This window comes from Spinacia oleracea, chromosome 1, assembly GCF_020520425.1.
Source record: "Spinacia oleracea cultivar Varoflay chromosome 1, BTI_SOV_V1, whole genome shotgun sequence".
In the NCBI taxonomy this organism is placed as follows: Eukaryota; Viridiplantae; Streptophyta; class Magnoliopsida; order Caryophyllales; family Amaranthaceae; genus Spinacia; species Spinacia oleracea.
The window spans coordinates 25,900,312-25,918,462 of record NC_079487.1 but is presented as its reverse complement, the minus strand read 5'-3'; the positions used below and the strand labels follow the sequence as shown (position 1 = coordinate 25,918,462).

At 35.5% G+C, this 18,151-nt stretch overlaps 1 protein-coding gene and 1 long non-coding RNA gene across 3 annotated transcripts; both read left to right on the top strand.

Moving 5' to 3' along the window:
- The first annotated feature begins 301 nt into the window (after window positions 1-301).
- On the top strand, window positions 302-4,129 carry LOC130465776 (uncharacterized). Of its 2 annotated transcripts, none has more exons than XM_056834628.1 (9): window positions 302-602; window positions 819-936; window positions 1,195-1,279; window positions 1,390-2,040; window positions 2,139-2,200; window positions 2,326-2,400; window positions 2,541-2,927; window positions 3,035-3,658; window positions 3,769-4,129. In XM_056834628.1, the coding sequence occupies exons 1-9, from the start codon at window positions 538-540 to the stop codon at window positions 3,931-3,933; spliced, it is 2,232 nt and encodes a 743-aa protein (XP_056690606.1). In that variant the 5' UTR covers window positions 302-537; the 3' UTR covers window positions 3,934-4,129. The 2 variants fall into 2 exon arrangements, with proteins under 2 accessions (XP_056690606.1, XP_056690605.1); XM_056834627.1 differs by having other exon boundaries at window positions 303-602; window positions 2,535-2,927.
- A 4,429-nt stretch (window positions 4,130-8,558) lies between these two features.
- On the top strand, window positions 8,559-10,231 carry LOC130465775 (uncharacterized). Its single transcript, XR_008925791.1, has 2 exons — window positions 8,559-9,173; window positions 9,737-10,231. It is a non-coding gene; the product is annotated as an uncharacterized lncRNA (long non-coding RNA).
- Window positions 10,232-18,151: the final 7,920 nt, after the last annotated feature.

Sequence of the window (18,151 nt, the reverse complement as noted above, 5' to 3'; positions counted from 1 at the left end):
AAATTTGTCAAACGCTACCCGCTACCTTAAACGGTACTAATTTTAACGTTTGACAAAAGCTACCCAACCGCTACCTCAACCGCTAGCCGCTACCTAAATCGCTACTTTACCAAACACTTACAAATTTTACAAGTAGCGTTTTGACTAGGTCAAAACGTTACCCGCTACTTCAAACGCTACTGCCGAACACGCCCTAATGATCGGGCATTATTCCTTTTGTCCATTAATAGCCCGTTTTATTTATTATCGGACATCCGGATAATACCCGTTTTATTTTATTTATTTTATTGTTTTTAAAGGGAACCCCGTTTTATTTATTAAACTGTAACTTTATATTTTAGGTAAGTTTATTTTTATTTTTTCATCGGGAGTTTAAATTAGACGCGGATACTTTTTAGGGTTTTACTCTTATTTTGCGTTTCCAAATTTGTGAGGTTTTACACTTGCCAATTACGCCTAGCTTTAGATAAATCCAGGAGTGGTTTAATTTCTGGGAGATTTGAGTATTCAACATTGTAGAAAGAAAGAAAAATATCAATGGACGACAATAGTGATCAAAAGCATGGATTGGACCACACTTTCCGCTTCAATGTCACGAACACGTAACTATTTCATACTACTCTCTCCGTCCCTATTTGTTTTTGTTAATTAATTTCATATACTAAGTACAAAGTTTTTGTTAATTAAGTTCATATGAATTTCAGTAAATTCTACAGGAAAAGTATGATGTTTTTTTGAAATACTTCTTTATTTTATTTTTGTACAGAATTTTCAGTAAGATTTTTTATAAGTTTTGTAAATTAAATTTCGAAAAACAGGTTCTTGAAGAGACTGATTGAGTGGAGCAGATGCAGTAACGACTCCCATATGAAGAACAAATTGAAAGAAATATCAATCAATTTTGAGGCAGCGACGTATAAAAAATCAACAAGCAAGGTACGTGTTTTCGCAATCTTAGTACAATGGACGTACTGGTTCAATTTCTGCACGAAATTACCAGTACTGTTTGTTAATTTGTTTGTAATTCTGCACTTTTTGATGATCAAATTCTAAATTGATGTTTGATTGAGAACTGTTATTTTTTATAGTGTAATTGTCTAAAGTTTACGGTTTTATAACTGCTACGGGTATGTTTTTGAATTTTGGTTGTCCGTGAACATAATTAACCTTCTTATTTTCTATATTTTTATGCAGGATGAATACTTGGCTATGATTAACAATAAACTGAACCAAATGCTAAGCAAAAAATTCGGTGGTGACGTAGCAACATCTGCAACAGGTAACAGGATAAAATCAATTGTTGATTGTTGAACACAAGTACTTGTCGCGTTAACAAATAGTAAAACGATAATAATAACAATAGTTTTTGTGATGTATTTTGTTATCCAGAGAATCATCAGAGGCAAGTTGTTCATTCCAATCAATCTGTACTGAAAAATCAGAATGTCACTTCTTCTCTTCAACAAAACCAGAATTGGGTTCAAAGCACTCAGACGAGGAATCAGATGATTCAGAGGCAAGTTGGGAACTATAATCAATCTGTACAGCAAAACCTGAATGTCAGTTCTTCTCTTCAACATCACCAGAATTCGCTTCCAAGTACTCAACCGATGAATCAGATGATTCAGAGGCAAGTTGTTCATTCCAATCAACCTGTACATCAAAAGCTGAATGCGGGTTCTTCTGTTGAACAAAATCATAAATTTCTTCCAAGTACTCCACATTCGATGCATCCACCACGTGTGCCTATGCCTGTGCCTGTGCCTGTGCCTACCACGACATGGTCAACAATGCAACCAAGAAATGCAGCTACAATGCAACCAACATCTTTGAACCAGTTGCACCATATCAGGCCAATGAATGAACCAGTTCGGCCAACAGACAGAATGTTGAATACAGGAAGCTATCAGCAATCATCGCAACTTAGAACTCACTTACAGGACACTATTGAACATAAGTCTCACTTGCCAAACACTCTTCTTTATCCCCAAACTTCAGCTGTTCCTCGCACACAAGTAGCATGTACAACGGCTCTATCAGGTAAGGTATCAATGAACATGTTAATGGAAGACTACACATCAACTTTATAGCTACTTAATTGTCCTGACACTTCACTTTCCTTATTCATGACTCTACAGAATCATCCTTTCTTGATGCCGGAACTGTTAGTGCACCTGATCGGAAGCTTCTTATGACCCAGGTAAAAATATACAGACTACTGATGAACTCTTCTATGTTTTTGGCACTTTGACATTATGTCTGCTTCAGCTATTTTTTAATTATGTACCATCAAGTTTTTGTCTGAAGTTTGCGGATGTATTGCAGTATTATCATACAAGGACAACGTACTTACCTGACTTAATCAAAGTGCAAAAAAGAGTTGAGGAAGCGCTTGCTAAGGTATCCTTTTAGCTATATATGTGTTCTCGCTGTTTTTATGCTCCTGCACTGTATTTTTTCTACTGTATTAATTTAGAGTAAGTAGAGACAGTTTTGAATCTTAATTATCTAATACTTGAATCTGTAACTCTTAGTTGCAGGCACAAGATGTTTTGGACTGTGAAAAGGCGGAACGTCTAAGGGGAATTTGTCGCATAAATGAAGAAAGCATCATGTTTTTACAAAGTCCTGAAAGTGATCTTAACCGACTTCCTACAGAACATTTGCGTCGACGTTTGGATAAAGTTTCTGAAGTCACAAACTCACTAAAGAAAATGCTTACAAGGAATCAAGCAGCAAAACAAGTAGTAGTCTCTAACGGACTGCAAAATACTCCATTATCAGTACAACATTCAACCATTGTTACCAACCCCGTGAATTCTTCTTCTTCAACAATGGAATTAGAAATGTTTCCATTTCGTTCACAATCCAAGACTCCAGTTTATTCTTCCCCTGATCCAACACTGAGGAGAGACGTGCAAACTAATGTGAGTATATAACTCTTAACTCGATGCTAATTAAACATTCTGACAAATTTAAGTGTTTTTCTCATAAGACAAACTGAATTATGACAGAGTTTCTTGACTTATTACAGAATCTTAATATGAAGAGAAATTCTGAAGCAATGCAGCAGCAGCAGCAGCAGCAGCAGCAGCCAACAGATAAGGATCAACCTGTAAATAAGCAACAAGTAAAGAAGCTACGGAAACTGCCAAAAGAGAAAGACTTTATGGATTCGATGTTTATATCCTCACCCAAAATCACTTCTAGGAATGCTTCAAGCCGCCCTCCTAGAGGCGGTCCTACACCAACTAAACAATCTGTATTGACATCTTCTACTCCTATGTCACAACTTAAGCCCTCAACAGTTGCAGTTGATATAGCTTCAATTCCAGTGACACCGGCTACTGCTGATTTAGCTTCAACTCCATTGACACCTTGTACTGCTATGCCGCAGCTTAAGTCCTCAACAGTTGCAGTTGATTTAGCTTCAATTCCAGTGACACCATCTTCGATACCTAATGATGATATCAGAAAGCAACCAGCTGAGTTTGTTTCTCCTAATGAGGAAGTTGGAGCAGTAAAAGATGAAGATGAGACGACTAAGGTGCAAGAAAAGTCTGGTGATCTTGGAACATCAACTTCTTCCCTGCCAATAGATGAAAGCAACCCGCTTCCTGACTCTGCAATCACACCTTTTCAGCGCTTACTTCGATTGGTATGTATGTCTGTTACTTTTGATGGTTAACAAAAGCTTGTCCCTGCCTTTATTGGATCTTGTACAAAATGGTGGCTGAATATTTTCTGACTTATTTTTTACCTTTTCAGATGCACACAGTATCTGACGAAACTCTGAAGAGTTCTGTGAATGACATGTATTCGGCCATCCAAGACATGGACGAGCTGCCTGAGTTTGATGGTTATGTCGAAAACAAGCCAAGTAGAAGATTACGTTATATAAATGCATTCCCTAGGGAAAGCTTCCCTTTCTGAAACTAATTAGTAGGGATACCTCAACCAACTTTGGATGAGCATACACCAATATTTGTGGTATGACGTATTCGTGCAAATACTGTACATGGTAGATGATCGATCTCTTATTGACGCTTTTGTATATAGGCTAAATGTTCCTCCCATTTGGAATTAAAAGTTGTTACATTATTGTAACCTCCCACATTGAGGATTTCAATTTTTTGTACATAATTGGACCCTCATTCAATACCCTTCCCTCCCGTTTTTACATACAGCTTACACCTCATTCTCTGAATTCTGATTTACTTTATTTCTTTTCTTTCTTAATCTTCCTGCAACTCTTAGTTCCATTTTTACCCAACTTTAAACTAGTTCGTCAAGAATTCTTGATTAAACTTCTGTTTACCGAAACCCTTTTTTTGTTCATCTTTAATTTCTTAATTAAAAAAACTAAATTCATGCAATTTGATAATATACATGCTCTGTTTTTCAAATCCCATTTATGGGAACTAAAAAGAGTTCTTGAATGGAAAACCTCTGTTTTTTCTCAATCCATATGCATGAAAATAAACCTCTGGATTTTGTTTAGCATTTTTATTTCAGTGTTTACAGAGACAATCTTACAAGATTTGCATTGATTTTTTTAATAAAAAACATGAGCATTTTTATCATTTAATTTTCATTTTAATTTTACGAGATTTCAGTATTTTATACCAAATTAAAACATGGAAAAACTGATCTTGTTTGGTTTTCTTTGCCAATTTGATAATAGGAGTACGTTGCACCAAATAAATAGCACGAATACATGAAATTCATATATAGACTGATCTTGTCTTGATTTCTCTGCAATAGTTGTTCATATACATAATGATTACAAGTGGGTTTTTCATGATAAAAGCTACAGTGATTCGAGTTTTCTCACTTAATACAGTATCTAGTAAGAATAACAATCTGAAACTAGTTAGTCACTGAGCCTGATACAAAGTTTCAAGCTCTAAAAATGATACCACCTGAAAAGCTACAGAAGTTTCCAGAAATAGATGATTATTTCGAGGAGTCGATGTTCCCATCCATGCCCGAAGAAACATTGCAGCAGACCTTCTACTTTGACTGCTCTAACTCTACTGAAATTCCTCAGCATTCTGCAGTAACCTTGCAGCAGAACTCCAGTGACGGTTCTAATTGACTCTACTGAAATTCCTCAGCGTTCTGCACTAACCACTGAGCCTCCATTTTGAATATGTCGTCCATTTTGAATCATGGAGTCAATATGCCAATCCCAATATCAACACCAAAGTGTACTAGAGGAATGTAAGGACATTGGAGACCATATTGACCCAACTCAAGCGCCAGATCCGACCAAGGTGCAAGACCCCAGGAGTCGAGGAACCAACATTATTTCAGAACCTGAAAGAAGGCTATTAAGAGGGTACTGCAGTCGGTATGTCTGCATAGACGTTTCACTGTAGTTCATCTTTTTTACTCTACATGGAGGATTTTTTGCCTTAAACCTCACCTGTTCTAATAACGTTTTACACTCTTAACCTTCCTTAGTTTGAATTTTTCATAATTAAACAACCGTAAAGTACATTTAACAACATGCCACACTGCCACCCTAGTTCATATCCCATTTCTGGATGAAGTAAAATGGTAAAATGACGAAAAGATTCTCTCAGTTGAAGGACTGCAAAGTGAAGTAACATTTAACAAAGATGGGGCATTTTATCATTCTACTATGTCATTTCATGAAAAGGGGTTGTTTAGTAGGAAAAGCTATATAAATGGGGGTAATTTTTGGGAAAACCCCATCAGAAAAACATATGTTCACCCTGTGAGTATTACATGATCTATGCAGGTACAATCAAGGTCTAAGAAACCTCGTACCTGTTCAATGGATGATTTCGTTGTGCCTCCAGCATACATTCAACCAGAGGACTATGGTTCTCATGACAACATGCCACATAAAAAAGAGTGAGAAGTGACTTTGTTCCTATTAGCAGAGACACATCAATGACCTTGGATAATCATGATTCCTGCACAAAAAATACTGAATATAAGGTAAGGCATACAAATACTATTTCTGCAAGGCTGCAACTGCAAGTCTGCAACCATACATTGTCTTTCCTCATAAAGATGCTTTTAGAAATACATTTTGAAAGAGTTGAGTGATGAGGCCCTATATGTTTTCGCTGGTCCATTCAGAGACTTTCATTGATGATGGTTACTACGGGAGTTCAAAAGATGGGAGAAGATTTTACATTGTTGTGAATGACGTAAATCTAATAGTGACAATGTGCCAAAACTTTTTTTTATCACCCTTTTATTTTTCTTGATTATATAGATTTTTTTGCAGCCCAACCAAAAACTACTGGCTGACGTCAGACAAATAAATGATGAACTGACTAATATGGTGCTTGAAGTGGCTGCCTCTTCTTCTGCTTCTGTGTCCAGGAAAGAAACTATTGTAAGGTGTACCTATAAGCCTACAGATATCAGTGTGTCCCCTTACCTCTTCTTTTTCTAGGAGATGTCTAATGTTTATCAGCATACTCATGCAGTCATGCTAACTGGATTATGGCCTCTTTTTAAAAAAATAAAAATTGCAGCATGGAAGTTTTTCAATAGAGTTTCTTGTTCCCTCAGATTATCCTAAATCTCTTCCCGAGAACATAGACATGCAGCTGCATGTGGAATATAGGTGAGTGAAAACTTTTATACTATTCAATCTATTTCATGCTCTATTTCAGTAACGAGATTGAAGAAATGACCATGGAAGCAAGATCAAGACTTTACCGTATATTACAGGCCTGGGGACATTGCAAGAGTTGGCAGTAGCTTGGGATAACTGTGCTAGGTCAACTTTCACTAAATTCAGACAAAGTAAGGACCGAGAATAGATCAGAAAACTTACAACTAAGGGCACGCTTGGATTGAGTGTAATGGATTATGGGGGTAATAAAAGTCAAACCACCATAATAAAAGGACAATGAAGGTGAATTGAGGTGGTTGCAAGGAGGGTGGTGTGGTGGTATTGTGATGAGAAGTTGTGACAGTGGTGGTGTTATGAGGAGAAGGGAGGAAGGGGGGAAGTAATTACCCCCCAAATGAGGGTAATAATCACCCTAGTGGGATGGTGGGTAACTATTCCTCCCATGATGAGGGTATTTGTTACCACTTCCCTTTTATTTTCTTCTTGCCAACACTATCTTATTCCCTTTGCCACCACTTCATCCTATCATCATCACCTACAATTACCTTTGTTTGACTTTTATTACCCCTTTAATACATTACCCTCAATCCAAGCGTGCCCTAAGGAGCATAGTGCATAACAAACAGCTATTTGATCATGTATGTAACATGAGGAGGTTGAAACAATCACTCACATAGTTACTCAACCTATCATAAATTAACCCACCTACAAGAAGTGGGTAGCCATTTCAAGTCCAAAACCTATCGCAAGTTAGGTAGGAGAAAGTGTGGAATACAGTTGTAACAAACTTACGATATCGTTTGATGGTAGATATACACAATCAGGTAGTGATAGTTCTTTTAAACTTCCAATCCTTTTTTTCACTTATACTGGTTCAAAGTGCATGTCAATTTTCGATGGAGCCAAAGATTCATTTGTTCTTTTGTTTGTGGGATGTAATGGACTAAATCAAAATGACTCTTAAAACCTCTTCGCTTCCTTTCCATGGAGTAGAAGATCGGCGCCCGTTGTCGTCCCGTTATCGCTTTTGGGTCAATTAGAAACAACCTCTCTGCAATTACAGGGGTAAGGTTGCGTACACCAAACCCCTTACCCCGCTGAAGCGGGAGCCTATTTGAGGCAATGGGGTAATGATAATGAATGACGGTCAAAGTGCGAATTACAAACACATCTTAAATTGTTATCACATACTTTTTTTTTTTTTTTGAGGGAATACTTTTAATACTTTTTGATATAGAATATAAATTTCCTCATAGGTTTAGCATATGAGTTCGAAATCGTTGGTAAATGTTCACATGATTCTTTTTTTTTTTTTTATTGTAAACTTCTCTAGTCATATTGACACTTGCACTATTATGTCCCTCAAGTTACTCTTCTTTTGTGGGTAATCATACCCTAAATTTTTAATTCATCATTCAACAAACCAACCACTTTACTGGATTGAATTATTAAATTATTAGTAAGCATATGATCAGAACCGTTTGAATTGGTATATTTACAACAGATAGGGGAGCGAAATTCAATCAGGCTAATCAATCAATCAAACCCTAGTTCTTCACAGGATAAATTCTCGAATTTCCTTCCTGATTTCAATATTTTCGGCAAACAATTCAATCAGAAGAAATGATTGACATGAATCCAGTAAAATGCTAATCGAGAGAGATTACCTGAGAACTCCGTAGTTTTCAGAGTTAATAGGTCTGAAGGTCCCTAAACTTTGCCAAAAGGAGCAGTTTAGTCCCTCAAGTCTCAAAAGGAGCAGTTATGTCCCTCAAAATGGATGGAATCAGCTACTTTTGTTAACACCGTTTAATTTTCCGTTAAAGTCAATAAAATAATAATAAAATATCTTTAAAAAAATGAAAAATTAATTTACACATGTATAAATAATTTAAACCAGCTTCTTTTGATGATTACTTAGCTTTTTGAACTTATTTAGCTTTTTTCACATGACTTTTTCACATTTACACATTTCATCTTCACCTTTCTAGTTCCTTCCCCACTCACCACCACTTCACCCCCAACAAACCTCCTTTTTTCGAGTAACACCAACCCATTTCCACTACCCCTACGCTAAAAAATTGATACTCCTCCTGACAAATATTGATTAAAGTCTGTTTGTTCTCATTGATTTGCCCAATATATTAGGAGTTCTAACTCCATCTAATTTAGGAGTTCTACTGCTGCTATCCTATTTGATCACAAGCATATTATAAACGTACAGCACTAGAATTCCTATTACTAATATGCTTAGAATATTACTCTGATTAAGATACTCGCTAATCTATCGTAACACCTCCTCACTCATTTTCTCTCTCCTCCCTGTCCAAAACCGTAAAACCTCTCTGATATGATGACAAATGACTTCAAAGTTAAAAGACAAAACGAAGCACTTTGAAAACAAAATCAGCCTTGACAGGGTGAATTGAAAGAGTATTGCCAACTTTTGGGATTATGTTAGAGACATGGTGAATCGAAGTCTATGAGGGTGAATTGGAAGATTAATTTTGATCAAGATTTTGCATGCAACTCGTTCTTCTTCTCTAAAGAGGTAATTAAGGAGTTTTAGGAGGAGTATTATTTGTTATTTTGATTATTTTTTTACTTTAGTTCTTGGTATTCCATGGATGAAATTACCAAGAAGATCAATGTTGGTTTCCAAAGAGGAAGCAGGATTTTGTTTGAAGCCTGAATTTATTCTGGGATTAAATGAATTGTATTTTTTTCTTCAATTGTCGAACCGAATGTTGTCGCAGAAGACTACTTGAATTTTAGGAAATTAATTTTCATGTTGGTTGTATAATTTGGAGTATTTATTAGTATATCAATATACCTTTTTTCTGGAGAAAAGTTAGCTATGGTGAAGCAACCAAGAAGGAACAAAGAGATGATGATAAAAAAAATGATTTTTTTTTTAAGTATTGAACTTTTTTGTGTAAGTGGGCTGTCAAATACTCTATTTTTTGAGAGTTATAACTGCTTGTTTTGAAGTAAAAAGCTAGGTTAAATAAATTTACCTTTATTATAAAAAAATTTTACAGGTAAAAGTTACTGTTATTTTGTCCTTTTCTGTTTTTATATTAATTTGCCTTTATTTTTAATTTATTTTAACAGACGTTAGTAACAGAAGCCAAAAAGCAGCGGATTCCATCCAAACGCAGGGACTAAATTGCTCCTTTTGAAACTTGAGGGACTAAACTGCTCCTTTTGACAAAGTTTAGGGACTTCCAGACTTGTTTACTCGTAGTTTTCGCTTTGATTCGCGGCGCCGGAAGACGCAGACGCAGAAGCGTTCCCGCGAATTTGTTGATGTCGTCCTCGGTCCTCGCATCCTATTCCACATTTGAAACCTACCGGTATCCGAGAAAGTCTTAATCTATACTAGGTATACCATTGAAATGGTATAATAATATTCTGTAATTTTATTTAGTATCAAACCACATAGTTTGGTATAAGAAAAGTAGTTATATTTTCTCATGTGATACCAAACAACATAGTTTGGTAACGTGATTTTATTTTTATTTGGTTCCAAACAACATAGTTTGGTACTTACAAATCAAAAATAAATGTTATTTTTCAGACTCAATTTATTACTTGAACTTACCATTTAGTCCTTAATATACCAATTGAAGTTACTATTTTGCCCTTAGTATACCATTTTAATGGTATACCCAGTATAGATTCAGAAAGCCTCACCGATATCCAATTACACCACATAATTATGAGAGTACTTGACTCAAATCTAAATTTTTAACACAAAGGAAGATAAATTACCTCAAAAGTCAAAATGAAGTTTCATTCATGAGTAATTACAGCAAAACTAGCTTTTGAGCCCGTTTATTGAACGAGGACTTATATAATGGTTGTTAAGCCACTTTTTAAAGTGCTAATTTTATTGAGGGTTTGTGATTTTATTATGAATAATATGATTTATAGAGAAGTGAAATTCGAAAATTGAAAAGATATACCCCGTATAAATTAGATGGTGAATTATGAGTGTTAAACCGGGAGATGGAGCGGAAGAGGTTGGATAAATGTATGGATTAAATGGTGAATTGATGTTGAATGATCAAGATGGAGTGAAAGAGGTGTTGAAAGATGGAGGGTGACACTTGTCATATAATAATAAATGATTTTCCTTTTTAAATACTAGGTATAGATAAGGCACGCAGGCCACCAACCCAACTTTTAACCTCAAAAACTAGAGGTGTTAATTCGATAAACGGATCAGGTTTGGGTCTGGTTCATCAGTTCGGGTTGAAACGGGTTCATTTGAATATTGGGTCGGGTTGAAAAATTAACGGTTTTGTTCGGGTTTGTAGACACGGGTTCATATCGGATCGGGTTCATGTCGTATCGGGTTCATGTCGGGTCGGGGTATAATCGGGGCGGATCAAATTGGGTTGGGTTGTAAACGGAATTAGTCGGGTTGTATCGAGTCGAGTTATAGTCGGGTTGGGTCAGATCGGGGCGGATTATAGTCGGTTCGGGTTGGAAAATGACGTGTTGTAAATCGGTTTAGCCGGGTTGTAATAGGTTCATATCATATCAGGTCGGGTTCATATCGGGTGGGGTTTATGTCGGGTCGGGTCAATTCGGATACAAATTATAAACAATATCGGGTTACTAAAATCACTTTCAATACGTCTATAAACTATTAGGAGACAAGGGCGAAAACTAATTTTTAAAAGTGTTAAAATTTTTAGACCAATAGAGTTAGTGAGTATATATTATATGACTTAGTTTAATCATCGATAACGATGAACTAATTAATGACTAATAGAATTTATCACTTCGTTTGCATGAAACATTTATTTATGAATTAATAACTAATACCGTAGTAATTAAAATCGATAATGATGAACTAATACATAATGAATTTGTAAAGTTTGTAAATATAAGTTTATCATATATATTGGTTTAAACAACAACGAGGCTTACATATTTTATTACGGTTATTGGTTTTGCTACCTAAGAGAGCGGAAAACATTTTGAACGTGTCAGTTATTATAGATTTATAGGTTATTATTTTTTTTATGTAAAATATTAGCCTAGTTATCAATTTATTATCTTGTCATTAATTTATACAAAGTACAACTTTTAATTTGGATAAAATTAAACGTGTTACAGTTGTAAATAGTTCGGGGAAACGAGTTTTAATGGGTTTGGATTAAACGGGTTGTAAACGGTTCGGGTTGAAATAGTTCGGGTAATAAGCGGTTGGGGTTGAAACAATTCGGGTTGTCAATGGTCCGGGTTGAAACAGTTTGGGTTATAAACAGTCCAGGATGAAACAGTTCGGGTTATAAACAGTCCAGGATGAAACAGTTCGGGTTGTAAACGGTCCGGATTAAACGGGTTTTTCCGGGTAGAAACGGTTCGAATTGAAACAAATCGGGTCATTAACGGTTTTCGGGTCCATTTGGTTCGGGTAGAACGGTTCGGGTTGTCGCATGAGGCTTTGTGATCGGGTCTTAATCAGGTTAATATTTTTGAGTTGGTTCGGATTTCTGGTTAAAAATTATCGGATCGGATCGGATTTCAGATTCCAGCTCACGGGTTATAAACGATTCGGGTTCTTAATAATCGAATTAACCCAGCGAGTTTAACGATTTCGGGTTGAAAATTGACAACTATATAAAAAACTGATCAAAAGACGAGCTACCACGGTCAACGCTACACAAAATGCTTACATGAAACTTTGGAATGGACATTGAATAAACTAGACCAAAGATCCAAAGATTAAGTGGTGCTCAAAATCTAAATAGTACCCAAAATGGCAAAATTACACGTAGTAGCCCTCTTTGCATTATATATATATATATATATATATATATATATATATATATATATATATATATATATATATATATATATATATATATTGTGTTGGAAATAATGCGTTGTAACCATGAAATTAACAATAATAATAAGGAAGAAATACAATACTCAATAATTGATCTCAAAGGCTGTGACGGGTTTTACGCCTGCCCTAGAATCGTATTTCGCCACCACCGGTACAAGGTTCTTAGTGACGATTGCTCCCTAATGGTAACACAACTACCTTCCAACTCTGTACCCCGATTGGAAGGTTGGAATTACTTCAAGAACTGCTCAGATCTCTATGGGACAATAATCGCATAGATAATATTTGTTTAGGGTTTTTTTCTTTTCTCTGTGTCTCTGGGTATATGTATTAGAATAAATAAAGGAGTATTTATAAGGAATCTGGTATAAACCGCAACTCCCAAACAATACTCCAAAACCAATTTATTATAGATTTATAGGTTATTATTTTTTTGATGTAAAATATTAGCCTAGTTATCAATTTATTATCTTGTCATTAATTTATACAAAGTACAACTTTTAATTTGGATAAAATTAAACGTGTTACAGTTGTAAATAGTTCGGGGAAACGAGTTTTAATGGGTTTGGATTAAACGGGTTGTAAACGGTTCGGGTTGAAATAGTTCGGGTAATAAGCGGTTGGGGTTGAAACAATTCGGGTTGTCAATGGTCCGGGTTGAAACAGTTTGGGTTATAAACAGTCCAGGATGAAACAGTTCGGGTTATAAACAGTCCAGGATGAAACAGTTCGGGTTGTAAACGGTCCGGATTAAACGGGTTTTTCCGGGTAGAAACGGTTCGAATTGAAACAAATCGGGTCATTAACGGTTTTCGGGTCCATTTGGTTCGGGTAGAACGGTTCGGGTTGTCGCATGAGGCTTTGTGATCGGGTCTTAATCAGGTTAATATTTTTGAGTTGGTTCGGATTTCTGGTTAAAAATTATCGGATCGGATCGGATTTCAGATTCCAGCTCACGGGTTATAAACGATTCGGGTTCTTAATAATCGAATTAACCCAGCGAGTTTAACGATTTCGGGTTGAAAATTGACAACTATATAAAAAACTGATCAAAAGACGAGCTACCACGGTCAACGCTACACAAAATGCTTACATGAAACTTTGGAATGGACATTGAATAAACTAGACCAAAGATCCAAAGATTAAGTGGTGCTCAAAATCTAAATAGTACCCAAAATGGCAAAATTACACGTAGTAGCCCTCTTTGCATTATATATATATATATATATATATATATATATATATATATATATATATATATATATATATATATATATATATATATATATATATATATATATATATATATTGTGTTGGAAATAATGCGTTGTAACCATGAAATTAACAATAATAATAAGGAAGAAATACAATACTCAATAATTGATCTCAAAGGCTGTGACGGGTTTTACGCCTGCCCTAGAATCGTATTTCGCCACCACCGGTACAAGGTTCTTAGTGACGATTGCTCCCTAATGGTAACACAACTACCTTCCAACTCTGTACCCCGATTGGAAGGTTGGAATTACTTCAAGAACTGCTCAGATCTCTATGGGACAATAATCGCATAGATAATATTTGTTTAGGGTTTTTTTCTTTTCTCTGTGTCTCTGGGTATATGTATTAGAATAAATAAAGGAGTATTTATAAGGAATCTGGTATAAACCGCAACTCCCAAACAATACTCCAAAACCAATTTATTATAGATTTATAGGTTATTATTTTTTTGATGTAAAATATTAGCCTAGTTATCAATTTATTATCTTGTCATTAATTTATACAAAGTACAACTTTTAATTTGGATAAAATTAAACGTGTTACAGTTGTAAATAGTTCGGGGAAACGAGTTTTAATGGGTTTGGATTAAACGGGTTGTAAACGGTTCGGGTTGAAATAGTTCGGGTAATAAGCGGTTGGGGTTGAAACAATTCGGGTTGTCAATGGTCCGGGTTGAAACAGTTTGGGTTATAAACAGTCCAGGATGAAACAGTTCGGGTTATAAACAGTCCAGGATGAAACAGTTCGGGTTGTAAACGGTCCGGATTAAACGGGTTTTTCCGGGTAGAAACGGTTCGAATTGAAACAAATCGGGTCATTAACGGTTTTCGGGTCCATTTGGTTCGGGTAGAACGGTTCGGGTTGTCGCATGAGGCTTTGTGATCGGGTCTTAATCAGGTTAATATTTTTGAGTTGGTTCGGATTTCTGGTTAAAAATTATCGGATCGGATCGGATTTCAGATTCCAGCTCACGGGTTATAAACGATTCGGGTTCTTAATAATCGAATTAACCCAGCGAGTTTAACGATTTCGGGTTGAAAATTGACAACTATATAAAAAACTGATCAAAAGACGAGCTACCACGGTCAACGCTACACAAAATGCTTACATGAAACTTTGGAATGGACATTGAATAAACTAGACCAAAGATCCAAAGATTAAGTGGTGCTCAAAATCTAAATAGTACCCAAAATGGCAAAATTACACGTAGTAGCCCTCTTTGCATTATATATATATATATATATATATATATATATATATATATATATATATATATATATATATATATATATATATATATATTGTGTTGGAAATAATGCGTTGTAACCATGAAATTAACAATAATAATAAGGAAGAAATACAATACTCAATAATTGATCTCAAAGGCTGTGACGGGTTTTACGCCTGCCCTAGAATCGTATTTCGCCACCACCGGTACAAGGTTCTTAGTGACGATTGCTCCCTAATGGTAACACAACTACCTTCCAACTCTGTACCCCGATTGGAAGGTTGGAATTACTTCAAGAACTGCTCAGATCTCTATGGGACAATAATCGCATAGATAATATTTGTTTAGGGTTTTTTTCTTTTCTCTGTGTCTCTGGGTATATGTATTAGAATAAATAAAGGAGTATTTATAAGGAATCTGGTATAAACCGCAACTCCCAAACAATACTCCAAAACCAATTTATTATAGATTTATAGGTTATTATTTTTTTGATGTAAAATATTAGCCTAGTTATCAATTTATTATCTTGTCATTAATTTATACAAAGTACAACTTTTAATTTGGATAAAATTAAACGTGTTACAGTTGTAAATAGTTCGGGGAAACGAGTTTTAATGGGTTTGGATTAAACGGGTTGTAAACGGTTCGGGTTGAAATAGTTCGGGTAATAAGCGGTTGGGGTTGAAACAATTCGGGTTGTCAATGGTCCGGGTTGAAACAGTTTGGGTTATAAACAGTCCAGGATGAAACAGTTCGGGTTATAAACAGTCCAGGATGAAACAGTTCGGGTTGTAAACGGTCCGGATTAAACGGGTTTTTCCGGGTAGAAACGGTTCGAATTGAAACAAATCGGGTCATTAACGGTTTTCGGGTCCATTTGGTTCGGGTAGAACGGTTCGGGTTGTCGCATGAGGCTTTGTGATCGGGTCTTAATCAGGTTAATATTTTTGAGTTGGTTCGGATTTCTGGTTAAAAATTATCGGATCGGATCGGATTTCAGATTCCAGCTCACGGGTTATAAACGATTCGGGTTCTTAATAATCGAATTAACCCAGCGAGTTTAACGATTTCGGGTTGAAAATTGACAACTATATAAAAAACTGATCAAAAGACGAGCTACCACGGTCAACGCTACACAAAATGCTTACATGAAACTTTGGAATGGACATTGAATAAACTAGACCAAAGATCCAAAGATTAAGTGGTGCTCAAAATCTAAATAGTACCCAAAATGGCAAAATTACACGTAGTAGCCCTCTTTGCATTATATATATATATATATATATATATATATATATATATATATATATATATATATATATATATATATATATATATATTGTGTTGGAAATAATGCGTTGTAACCATGAAATTAACAATAATAATAAGGAAGAAATACAATACTCAATAATTGATCTCAAAGGCTGTGACGGGTTTTACGCCTGCCCTAGAATCGTATTTCGCCACCACCGGTACAAGGTTCTTAGTGACGATTGCTCCCTAATGGTAACACAACTACCTTCCAACTCTGTACCCCGATTGGAAGGTTGGAATTACTTCAAGAACTGCTCAGATCTCTATGGGACAATAATCGCATAGATAATATTTGTTTAGGGTTTTTTTCTTTTCTCTGTGTCTCTGGGTATATGTATTAGAATAAATAAAGGAGTATTTATAAGGAATCTGGTATAAACCGCAACTCCCAAACAATACTCCAAAACCAATTTATTATAGATTTATAGGTTATTATTTTTTTGATGTAAAATATTAGCCTAGTTATCAATTTATTATCTTGTCATTAATTTATACAAAGTACAACTTTTAATTTGGATAAAATTAAACGTGTTACAGTTGTAAATAGTTCGGGGAAACGAGTTTTAATGGGTTTGGATTAAACGGGTTGTAAACGGTTCGGGTTGAAATAGTTCGGGTAATAAGCGGTTGGGGTTGAAACAATTCGGGTTGTCAATGGTCCGGGTTGAAACAGTTTGGGTTATAAACAGTCCAGGATGAAACAGTTCGGGTTATAAACAGTCCAGGATGAAACAGTTCGGGTTGTAAACGGTCCGGATTAAACGGGTTTTTCCGGGTAGAAACGGTTCGAATTGAAACAAATCGGGTCATTAACGGTTTTCGGGTCCATTTGGTTCGGGTAGAACGGTTCGGGTTGTCGCATGAGGCTTTGTGATCGGGTCTTAATCAGGTTAATATTTTTGAGTTGGTTCGGATTTCTGGTTAAAAATTATCGGATCGGATCGGATTTCAGATTCCAGCTCACGGGTTATAAACGATTCGGGTTCTTAATAATCGAATTAACCCAGCGAGTTTAACGATTTCGGGTTGAAAATTGACAACTATATAAAAAACTGATCAAAAGACGAGCTACCACGGTCAACGCTACACAAAATGCTTACATGAAACTTTGGAATGGACATTGAATAAACTAGACCAAAGATCCAAAGATTAAGTGGTGCTCAAAATCTAAATAGTACCCAAAATGGCAAAATTACACGTAGTAGCCCTCTTTGCATTATATATATATATATATATATATATATATATATATATATATATATATATATATATATATATATATATATATATATATATATATATATATATATATATATATATATATATATATATATATATATATATATATTGTGTTGGAAATAATGCGTTGTAACCATGAAATTAACAATAATAATAAGGAAGAAATACAATACTCAATAATTGATCTCAAAGGCTGTGACGGGTTTTACGCCTGCCCTAGAATCGTATTTCGCCACCACCGGTACAAGGTTCTTAGTGACGATTGCTCCCTAATGGTAACACAACTACCTTCCAACTCTGTACCCCGATTGGAAGGTTGGAATTACTTCAAGAACTGCTCAGATCTCTATGGGACAATAATCGCATAGATAATATTTGTTTAGGGTTTTTTTCTTTTCTCTGTGTCTCTGGGTATATGTATTAGAATAAATAAAGGAGTATTTATAAGGAATCTGGTATAAACCGCAACTCCCAAACAATACTCCAAAACCAATACCCACGACAACACCGAAACGGGCCGACAAGCATTATCACAATTAAACGGATCCATATTGCATTATAATTACCAACAATCCTCCACTAATGCATACGGACAAGAGATCTTGAA